The sequence below is a fragment of the Thunnus thynnus genome, chromosome 23, assembly GCF_963924715.1.
Source record: "Thunnus thynnus chromosome 23, fThuThy2.1, whole genome shotgun sequence".
Taxonomy (NCBI): Eukaryota; Metazoa; Chordata; class Actinopteri; order Scombriformes; family Scombridae; genus Thunnus; species Thunnus thynnus.
The window spans coordinates 3,034,829-3,047,073 of NC_089539.1; the positions used below are offsets into that span (position 1 = coordinate 3,034,829).

The window sequence follows — 12,245 nt, forward strand, 5'->3', positions numbered from 1 at the left end:
TATGTTTCAACATATCTCTCAATATAGTTTTTGCCAATATTGCCACACCGTGACTCCAAGGTACTGCACCATGGCACCAAGTGCAATGAATCATGCTTCTTATAGTTTCAAAATGTTTTTGTTTTTTTAATCACACGCCAGAAAAGAATCCAAAACTGAAATATACTCTGTTTGCAGTTTGTTCATTTCTAACCACAGCATCACAGACACTTTGATTTTTTTCTTCTGTGTTCAGACATATTACTGCCAGCTGTGTTCTCGGACTGCAGATGCAGTGATCACAACTTCAAAAGCATCTAATTTACTTTTAATGATTTCTGATCATTAAAAGTTTTCTGATTTCTTTTCATAGAGTTCTCTTCAAAATTTTGCACAAGTATCCCATAGAAATTCCAGAGGTGGGACAAAGTCATTCATTTGTAGGTATTTGCAATGAAATTCCAAGTCAAGATAGGTGTGTCTCATGTCAAGAACAAGTCCCAAGTCTTAAAATGTGTGTTTAATGTCCTAAAAAAGTCATTATTCTTCATAAAACTTAAAGAGATAGTGCAAAGGTTGGCCAGTTTTACTACAGTGTCATATTGAAGAATATGAAGTTCCATCATACTGAAGTGCAGCAGTTCAGGAGAAGTTCCAAACCTATCCAAGAATAACAATGATCTATATTCCACCATGTTTGCCATTCCTCAATAACATAACCTTCATGTCCGGATGTGTGTTTAATAAAGCTGGATTACCAGTTAAACCACTTACTTACTTAAGCAAATCTGGGTGACTTTCTGCTTAATAAAGATGCAGACCTAAGGAAACAGAAACTTAGTTTGATACTAGAGACTAGCTTGGTTCCTGTCAAGCTTAGCTTCACCTCTGGCTTAACCAGTGTTACAATCTACCAGCCAAACTGAAACAGTGTTTGTTTGTTGTCATGTTGTTTCTCACACATGCACATTCATTTTCAGGTTTAATGATACAGAGAAAATGATTTCTGCATTATTAAAACCATAGTGCTGCAACACACTGAGCAGAGTTCATCTCTGCTTGTGTTGGTCTGACCTCAGACATGTGAGTCTGTAACATGTTGCCTAGAGCTGCGACGATGAGTCAATTAATCGATTAGTTGCCAACTATTAAATTAATTGCCAACTATTTTGATAATTGATCAATTACAAAAAGTAAAAATTCTCTGATTCCAGCTTCTTAAATGTGAATATTTTCTGATTTATTTAGTCCTCTATGACAGTAAACTGAATATTTTTGGGACACAGACTGTTGGTCGGGACAATACATTTGACATTTGAGGACACCATCTTGGGCTTTTGGAAACAGTGATCAACATTTTCCACCATTTCCACCACATTTTACAAACCAAACAACTAATCAATTAATCAAGAAAATAATCAACAGATTAATCGATAATGAAAATAATAATCTTTAGTTGCAGCTCTAATTTTGTCAAAAGTTCTCTTTCTGGCAGGGGTTTGGTCTGTTTTTGTTTAAATATCTAATTCTTCATACTATATGTTAATATATTCTGCTGTGTGACTACTGCAGTTTTGTTTTTCAATGTCCATTTGCTTTGAGAATTGATGATATCTGTGCTTGATGTCTCATGTCTGTGTTTCAAAGTCATGATCAAGCCAGGTTTGAATTACTGCAGTCTGCTCACATCAGCTCTGAGTTGGCTTCATGGAACACATGAATCCTGGGTCCATTTGTAAGGCTCATTCAAGCACTGCTTTCACAATGAGCTGTCTTTATGAAACACCTTGACCTAGGTCATGGACTGTGATGAAATCACGCAGAGGCATGGTTGGATTTATCACACATGGATTTATACCCGAGGTGTATGATGTGAAAATCAGATGTAAATGCGAGGAAAGATATAGAGTGGTAAAAGAATGTAGTTTTTATGATTACGGGTGTGAATTTGTAATTTGATGCACTGTGTTGAAAACCTGTTATTTTTCTTTGTATCGTCTTGTGGGAGGAGTTTTTTTATTACAGAATTTTTTTAGATGCAATTATTTGATGTGGATTGTAAAAATAATTGCATGTATTTACAAATTGGAACACAGTTTTGGTGATTGAGTCATCTATTCTCAAATCTGGGCCTCTGAACAATGGAGGAAATCTGTGACACACATACTGGTCGGGGCACTTGGAAATTTGAGCAAGATAAAATATACTGACTTACACATGAAGGTATAAAGATCATTTTCTCTGCCATTGCTATTCTGATCATTAAACTTTCTCCCTTTTCCTATCTTTATTTTGGTAGTGTTTGATTTTTTTCTATTGTTGTCTGGGGAGCTGAGGGAACAAAGATAGTTTTTAGAGACAATTAGGAAGCTGCTGCTGGAACATTAAGACTGTCTCCAGCTAAGAGGGTCGTTGCCATTTTTAGGAGTGCTTCACACAGCTGAGAAAAAAAAAAGATGTTCTTTCTACTATAAACTGTTCAAACAACATAACATTTGCAAACTTCTCCAGCTGTGATGAGTGTCTTCAATTTCTGTCACAAAGTGACTGTCAGGCTTTTGTTATGTGTGATGGAAAGTGGGTGCTATCAACGTTCTCAGACAGCCTTTCAGTGAGTGTGTATGTGTGTGTGAGTATGAGAGAGAGAGTGTGTCTTACTTGAGGAGGTTTCCCAGATTGAAGAGAGCTCGGTTATGCTGAGGGTTGGTGTCCAGTGCTTTCCTGTAGTAGCGCTCGGCCTCCTCTGGGCTGCGTGTCAGAGTGCCAAGATTGTTCATGGCGCTGGCATGGCGGGGGTATAACCTGAGAGGAGAGGAATAAGGAAGAGGAGGGGTGAAATTTTATCTATTGAGAGCATGAAAGTCATTGACTCTACGTAGGAAAATCAAGAGAGAATCAAAAGAGCCACAGCAACCAGTGTGTGAAATACGGAGGAGTTTGGATCCCTTCATTGTCACCTCGGACCCTCTGAAAACCTTACAACATAACTGAGGAAATATAAGAAATGTAAGGAAAATCTATTATAATCACAACATTTAAATGCAGCATTTAAGAAGAGAGTGTAATTCATAGGGCATGTGGTGGATAGTAGAGGCCTAACTCTACTATCCACTAGTAATTAGTATAAGTCCAATAAATATACACCAATCCATATGCAAAACAAAAGTCCTTATCTCTCACATGTAAAAAATAAAAACAGTCCTTAAATCATTGAAAAGTTCCATCTAAAAATATGACGCATCTGCCTTTAGACTACACTCACATTTAGCTGCCAGACAATTTAACAAAGGTTTCTCACATTTTTAAACATTTATTTTTTTTTCTGACATAAAGAATGTTTAATTGTGTTGAGAAGCTGATAGCTACTTGGATTGATTGTCAGTCTGTTCTGGAAATACTATGCATGGCATTGGACCTCCTAATAGAGTATTACCCACACTGCATATAAAACAAATAAAATATGTTTCAGTCAATTTGTGATATTGAGATACTGCCAGTGCAGTTAAAAGTTGGAGCAATATTTTTACACTTGAGATGATTTCGCACCAAGCAATATTTTATATTAACAATGGATCAAATGAGTGTAATGTGAAAGGTATTGCTTGCAGTGACGAATCCACAGAAATTTATCACCAACTATGCAGTTCCCTGTCTGCTGATTGTGTAAATCGGCTTCTGTTTGCTTACACGTTTGCTCTCATGAGGTAAGAATATGTCAGATGTTGTGTTCTGAGGTTGTTACGCTTCCCACAAGTGGTCAAAAAGATCAATTAATGCAGCTTTAAAGGTCCAGTGTGAACCAAAATTCTAAGCACAGGACTGGAATCTCCCAACTCCCAAATACACTAACATGTCTTTCAATAAACAGAATGACTACAAAATCTAAGTTATTCTTGTTATAAATAAAGTTAGAAAAGTTATTAATAAACAATGTGGATTTTTGTAACAGAAAACTCTTATGTTAACCTGACCTTTTTAATATTCTATGTATTTATTTCTGTTTTTTAATAAAACACATAAATGAGTCAGTCTTATCCAATTACTCAGTGACTCATCGTGCTAATCATTTATAACAAGGGCTTAGGCTTAAGCAGTACCTCAACAGTCATTTTTGCAGAGTAACTGCCTTTTTAGATATACTGGATGGTTCATCTTGGCATGAAAGTCATCTGTAAAAGCCAATTTACTAGATTTCTAACTCTGGAACCAAGCATTGCTGTCAAAATATGTTCGTCTTAGGAACCACTAATGGCTGCACACTTCCAGAGGGAAGCATACCATAACATGATCTTGATTGGACTAAGTGCCTTGTCACAGTGATAAGGATTATCTTCGGAGCAAATGGTGCAGATAAATCAGCAGTGAGTGTGCGGAAGCTGCAGCCAGCAGCCTCTCTGCTGACATTTACTGCTGCTCTCCATCACTGCAACAAAAGGCCTCTGTGTAATTGAAATACAGTTTTATAGTTAGTGCCCATAATGGTGACACAAGCCTGACAAGGCGCCCGGGGCAAGAAGTGAGTGGGCACCGTGGCAACGCTCTTTACAGTTACTATAGTAACCTTGTTCCATGGGTTAATGGGATGGCTTTTCACAGCACAGAAAGAGGTGCAGCTGTAGAAACACCTGAAAGAAACCAACCATAACAGCACTCCACAACAGAGTCTAACTGTTCACTGAGAGGCTTCAAATCACCCTGTGAGCTGCTTGATCAACATCTATAGAGGTGAACAACCAAGGAAAGAGCGGCTGTCAGCAGGCACACACTTTACTCTGTTTAAACTCCATTGGGTGTGAATAGGCAGACATAATCACTCATGTTTGTCCCCACATATGCACAGTGCCACACAGGCCCTTGCGGACATCATGAAATTTACATCATGTTGACCCTCAAAGCTAAGCAGGAAGTATGATTTGAGTTATAGCCTCTTGCTGTAAGCATGGATGCAGGCATCTTTTATTTAAAGGCATACTGCAGAAATGTTGTATTGCACTTCGATACAGTTGGGGGACTTCCCATAATGCTACTTGATAGTGTTATTTGTTAGACCCCCTCTGACTGGTAAATGCCTACATCTTTGAAACTCCCACCCCCAGTTTGCAAAGCAGCATTTCTAATAAGAATTTGAAGTTTGATGACATCACTGTGACACACCAGGGTTATTTTCTCAGACATGACAAAGCTCCTCCAAGGCCATGGAGGACATTACACAACTGTTCTCAAAGGCTGAATAATACTCATTGTGATGAGTAAAGTGATCCTCATGTGTGCCCCTTTAATAACATGATTAAAGGGCAACACAGTGGTGACATCCTGCAGTGTGTCAATGCATCACGATATACCAATGTCCTATTTCCCAGCATCAATGTGCACGAACATTAATTCTATCAAATTTGCACTCTGGATTGGCATGTGCCTGACACACTCAGTGTATGTTACACTTAATGTCTATAGCCATGGTGGTCATCTTTTTTTAGTGTGTTAGCATACTAACATTTACTAATTAGCACTAAACACAAGTACAGATTAGGCTGATGGGAATGTCACTAGTATTGCAGGTATTTGGTCATAAACCAAAGTCTTGCGAGTGGTGCTAGATGAAGGGGATCACTAAAGTTGGTAGAATTTTTCTTCAGGGACCATGGATGTCAAAATTACAAAATCCGATGAAACTTGATGAAAGCAAAGCCTGTGAAAATCCTCACTTATTCAGGTCCAGATAAGCTGGATATACCCTGGGCAACTGGACAAGTTTTAGTTTCTTGAAGATGTTTTGCCTCTTATCCAAAAGGTCTCTTCAGAACTGAAAAAAGGCAAAACGTCTTCAACAATCTTAAACAAGTATGCTCTTGACTCAGCTTTTCTGAATATGTCATGAAAGTGATATTTCACTCTGGCTGCAATCCTTGGAGCCCACTGCTAGTGTGGCTAAGAATCAGTGAATTCAATTCACCCAGCAAATGGATGTATCAACATCCTATATTTCCTATGCCACAAAACCTCCCTTTTCTGATGGAGAGCAGAAGAATCGACACATCAGATTCTTTCTAATTCCAAACTCTTCTGGTGGTGGAATGAGTTGCCGAACTCCATTTGGTCAGCAGAATCCCTCTGTCTTCATAAATCACTTAGTGAACAGAGTACTTACTCACTCAACATGCTCATTCTCCATTTCTCAATCCTTTTCAGGCTCTCTCGCTCTCTCTTTCTCTCTTTCAGGAGGAAACAGCCCCCCCCCCCCCCCCACCTCAAAAAAATGGAATTAAAAGGAACTACGTTTGGGAATTTAAATCTTTGGGAATTTAAAATGTGATAGATTCAAAGGGATCTCTGTCCCTCTCATTGCCTTCCTAGTGGGAAAAAAGAAGGAGCAGAAAAGAAGTGGAGGCTGGTTAATTAAAATTAGAATGAGTGGTCTGGTGGTTTAGGGTTATTACGAGCTGGGATGTGGTTTGGAGCTGGATGAAAGCTGCTGGGGCTCTCCTCTCTAGCTTTGGCAGAATGGCAGGCTGGATTAGCAGAGTTGTTGTGCTGAAGCTCCCACATACTGGCAGAATATACTGAAGCTCTGCTGCTGCAGGATGGAAAAGAGGAGACTGGGAATGAAGAGAAGGATGATGCAGCTGCAGTGTTTGAGCCAGGACTGTTTGGGAGGGGGTTAAATGGGCCCATTACTACTTTTCTTGGGGGGTCCATCCATAATATAAACATTACTGTATACCTGCTGAGTGCTACAATATACCAAAATGATATGAGAATAATATGATATTAGATACATTTTATCAGACAGATAAGCCATTTCATTTTTGAGGAAATCAAAAATTTAGGATATCATCAATCAAATCATATGGATGAAAAATAGGGTGATCAAGAAAGTAGCCCTAGTTTCACAGTGACTCAAGTGTGCCACTGACAAATATTCTCCAGTATTTTACTAGTTTACTAGACAACTTTACAGAACTTTAAGGTTAACCTGTATCTAGAAAACCAGATCAATTGGCTACAGCTCACATGGAGTGATAAAGTTAAAATGACATAAGAATTAAAAATAGTAATTACATTCAGATGTGATATTTAGTTATTGCTGCAATGTAGTTTTCCACTAGTGGTAGTGTGACAATTGCTAGTAAGACGGTTGAAAACATCAGATGTCATCTAAAATGATTCCGGTTTATAACATTATAATTTTGCTGACTGAGAGGACAGGCTGCTGCTCTGTGTATGCTACATATACATGCCACTTTAGTTGATTAGAATATTGATGCTGTGTATTTAAATGTATAACAGAGGAATTCTAATTGTTGTTTATTAGTGTTAGCATTAGCTATTGGTCAGTGCCGGACCAACAGATATTTTCACTGGTCTTTTTGAGCAGCAAAAACACTTAATGAAATACGTTTTTAAATATCAAAATGATACAAAATGTTGTTTCCCTCTCTAACACACCATCTTTGGATGAGTGACACACACTAGCTTGTGCTGCATATTCACCAGATCACAGCCAACAGTTTCATTTTGCAGTCCAGCTTAATCATCAATTTAATGTTAATTGACTACAGCTGATAAAATCTTAAAATGAGAAGCCTGCCAAAAGCATTGATTTGTCTTTGATTTTATGGGAACAGTTGGGCACATGGACATCACAGTGATGGGACATTTCATATTTTAATGGGGGTCAATGTTGCAATGGGGAGCTTTGGATCAAAGAGATGCTACATTAAAGCATCAAAGCATAAAAACTTGTATCTGTAAAACTGTGTTTGGTGATAGCTACTGTATAAGAATTGAAAAGGACGTCCCTCTTAGGCTACACTTTTCAAATTTATTTACAGATTACAACTGATCATTATTGATTTTGAGACATGGAGCAAAAATATAATCTCAAATGTGAAATATGCTGTTTTTCCTTCTTTCTATCATTGTTAATTAAATTTCTTTGGATTTTGGACTGCTGCTCAGACAAAACAAGTAATTACAACAAGCAAACAAGTAAAGATGTCACCTTGGGATCTCAAATTTTTTGACATTCATAGATTAAACAATTTATCAATTATTCATAAAACATGACACATTCTCTATTAACGCCTTGCCAAAGCTATTTGTGTGCATGTGTGTAGGACTGTACGTACATGGATAGGGTGTGTGTATGATGGCATGCTGTATGTCACTATTCCTTGTTGTACGTGCTTGATGTTGCTAGTATAATTTCCTGTAGGTATTTATATTTTATATGAGTTTCAGTTTTGTTACTGGCTGCTGTGGACAAACATCCAACACAGGTAATGTAGTGGACAGTGAAGATTTATCATATCTTGGTAGGAAACACTGACTTCAAAAAGATGCAGGGTAAGGAACAAAATAAGAGAGAAGAGTGAAGACCGACAAAAGGAATATATTAAAGAGGAAAAGTCAACCCATAAACATATTGACAGATCAACAATGGCCTGATTTGACATAAACTAATCTGAATGAAGGAGAGAAAAGGGTAGAGGTGGAAAGCTGAGGGGAATGGTTCTTCAGGAAGCCTCTCCAGTGACAGGAACAACTAATGGACGTGCTTTTTCATTAAAGCAGCCTGTGTGTGTGATAGATGAATAGAGCACAAGCTCTGAGCTGAAACAAGGCCATTACATGCATGAGGGCATGCACCCAAAGGTACAGTATATGTATGTGTGTGTGTACCTGCTTCCATGTATTTTAAGCATGAGTAAGCACATTAATCTGATGCTACTGTATATTAATTGCACTGAGCTTAAAAATGTAAAAAAAGAAAGAAGAAAACTGACTTCGTAAACAGTTTTAGTAATAAAAATAAAAAGTTGCTTTGAAGGTCAGTGTGTAGATGTGTCACTAATGCTGTCATACTTCGAAGATTCAATTCCCAACTGGGGCCAGTCACTAAAAATAAACAGCATGCACTCTAAGTACAGTACAGGATCATCCGTTGGATAAAAGCAAGAAAATGATGCATGGTCTCTTTAAGGTCCAATGAAATAAAAGTGCCTTTTTGTTTTTTTTTACAGTCAGTGACCTTCAGTTCCTGGCTATCCATTATGTGCCAACTGCATGTCAAAAATACATCTATTTTTATATCAAAATTCTACCCTTTTTTCTTCTTGTAAAGGCTCAAAATGTTCGACGTCATCTTGTACATGTACTTGTGGAGGTGCAAATAAAAACTATTCAGTTCATAAAATGTGGGCATCATTTCAGGGAAACGCTACCAAATGATCCCATCATATAAAACTTGCACATCCTCATCTTGTCTGAGGCAATCAGCATCAAGCCCACTGGTTCCTACTAAAGATGTAAATATTTAAAAAACAGCTCACAAATATATGGTTTCATTTTTTAAAAGGCTCAGTCATTTCCTAGTTTTGTTCTTACAAAGTGCACTTGTAAGGGACCATTTTCAGGGATGGATTGATCCACATTTGGTGCTCTAGTTAGTATTTCTGACAACAGGACGGTGTGTGGGGGATAGAATAAAAATAAACAACAGTGTGTGTGTTCATGGTAATGAAGGAACATGTCACCCAGTGCAAAAGTGTGGCTCACTGATGCGTTGATGTCAGTTAAAGAAGCTTCACATTCCAAAAGCCCTATCCAAGACTTAGGGTAGTTCTCTTATCTGGTTTCCGTCCAGAAAATGTTGAATTGGTGGATTTCTTTGTTCCAGACCACAAAGCTGTTATTTGCAAAGCTCTTTTACCTCCGTCTCACTGAAAACTTCACCCTGCAAATACGGCCTCTCATTTTTACCACTGACTCTGCAGACAAATTTAATGAGGCCTTTTCTTATCTGTCTATTCCCATTCCAACTAATCTTCCATAAAACCATGATGAATACTTATCTGCAATTAACAGTCATTGCCTCTCTGTCCTTGGTCATTTTGTCCCTTTTAAAAACAGAAAGCAAAAATCAAATGCCTTCACTTGGGTAGATGACCACACTTTGTTGATTATTAACAGTTCTTTGACTATGGGTAGTTTTATTAATTGATTTAAACATGCCATTAGTCAACCACTATTAAAGAAACCTAGTCCAGAACCCCTTTAACTTAGCTAATCAAAGTTATTGTTTGTATCAAAAGTGCTTGAGAAAATCATTTGAACACAATTAATTTCTTTTATGATTAATAATAACATTTCTAATTGTTTTCAGTCAGGTTTTAGAGATTGCCATAGTATGGAGACAGCCCTTCTTAAGGTTGCCAGTGACTTTCTTCTGGTAGCTGTCAGAGGTGATTGATTAGAAACTTGGGTGAGTCTTTGGGGTACTTTTCTTCTGCAGTTTAGTTTAAATTTGCTGTTCCCCATTGCTTCATTCTTACACCACTGTTATTTTCAATAAACACTACATACTCCTTCTTAGTCAGGTAATACAGAACCTTGATATTCTCTCTACTGTTACATGGTTGATAAGCAGCTATATGCAGCTAATGTACTTGCCTGCATAACTGATATTTAATCTTGGATGTCTCAAAATGTCCTAAAATGTAATGATAATAAATGAGAAGTCATTGTATTTGGATCCGAAAGATGCACCAACCCTTTTAACGGGAAGTTAGGTTGCTTGAAAAAATATTAAGGCGATTGCATGGATTATTTGGTAATATATGCAGGGGGATGCATTATATTAAACATTGTACAACATTTAATACATTAATGGGAAACCCAACACACTGTTCTCCAGATGTTGCCTTGAAGTGCGTTCAAATGTGCCATTTTGCTTGCATATTTTGGCTTGGTATATGGCCCAAACGATGACCACAATTATGAGGAAATGACAATTCTGCCGATGGTCCATTTTGGATAGCTATCCCAGAAGAAAAACTTTCTCCACCTGCAAACGCCACGAGATTTCTGACCAATGAACGGAGTGACAGCTACCACATGGCTTTTGTGGATACAATTTGGTTGGCTTGAAATTTTGCTGTGTGAAACCAAACCGAACCAAAGGGAAAATGCAACAAAGTAGCAATTCATCCACTGTGAAACTATAGGTGTGAAAACATCCTATGTCTCACAATGAACAAATTCATCTGTTAAGTTCCAATTGTACCTACAGTATCAAGTAAAGAAGGTTGTCCAATCATGATTTATTCAGCTTTATAACACACTATAATGTAGCTGTACACAAATATGAGGACATTTTAAGTGTTTAATGTGCAGTATTAGTCAACAATTATCACTTCTCTTATGAAGATATATTTAAATTATTACAACTGTATTTTACTATATTGTCATTCATTATCTGTTTATACAGCAGCCTCCACTCATCGGTGCCCACAGGACGAGTTATACTTGTTGACTAATACATTAAAGAAACACTTATATCTGCTTACAACTACATCATAGTGCATCATAAACCCTTTATTAAATGTTTATATACCGCTTATAAATAGGGGGGTTAATGAAGTATTACCGAAAAAGGGTTTTGTGACAATCTATTGTCATAATGCAAACTCCCTATGTCATAATTCATTTACATAAAATTCTCTCTCTTTCTCTCTCTTTTGCATTTTAGTCACACTGTCACAATATCCCAGAGTGTTATAATATATATTAAATTTGCATACAAACTCCCTTGACCATACATTTGCATAAAACATCATGTGTGTCCACACATTAGCATAAAACCATATATCTGCATTAAACTGCCTGCTTAATCAAGACACTATATGTCACCATATACTATATTTGCATGAAGCTAATGACACTTGCATGAGTCTTCACGATATTAAAGGTTACATGAAATTCCTGTTGTCACCACACATTTTCATTTACATAATCAATTTGCAACTGTATTGTGACAAAGGACATTTTATGCAAATTTATGGTGACAAAGAGAGTTTTCTGACAAAGGGTGTTTTATACAAACATTGTGCCAATGTATGGAAACATAGGGATTTTCATGCAAATGTGTGGCAACAGGCATTTGATTTGACAGAAACCGCTATTCACAACAACTATATTAACTATTAATACAACTGACTGCGATATGGATACTGATGCTTTTACTTGAGTTTAAGAATTTAGAATTTCTTCCACCAGTGCAAAGCACAGCTCTGCTAACACTGTAAATGTCAGCTTAAATACAGTCAATAACTAGTTGTTGTTATCTTAATATCAGAATAGGAAGCGTGCAATGCTTCTTATTCATGTCAAGATTTTAAGTGTACTTCTGGAAACACACTGACAACCTCACTAAAAGCTCACAGACGTTTCTACAGAGTAAAAGCTCAAACAATCTGACCTTTGAG

The 12,245-nt window shown here is 37.3% G+C and overlaps 1 protein-coding gene across 1 annotated transcript in view; it reads right to left on the reverse strand.

Annotated features, from left to right (window-relative positions):
* Positions 1-12,245, reverse strand: part of tmtc1 (transmembrane O-mannosyltransferase targeting cadherins 1) — a 148,674-nt gene that overhangs the window by 17,416 nt on the left and 119,013 nt on the right. The window contains exon 12 of the mRNA XM_067582174.1: positions 2,638-2,781. Within this exon, the coding sequence (XP_067438275.1) occupies positions 2,638-2,781 (144 nt within the window). The remainder of the gene's footprint in view (positions 1-2,637; positions 2,782-12,245) is intronic.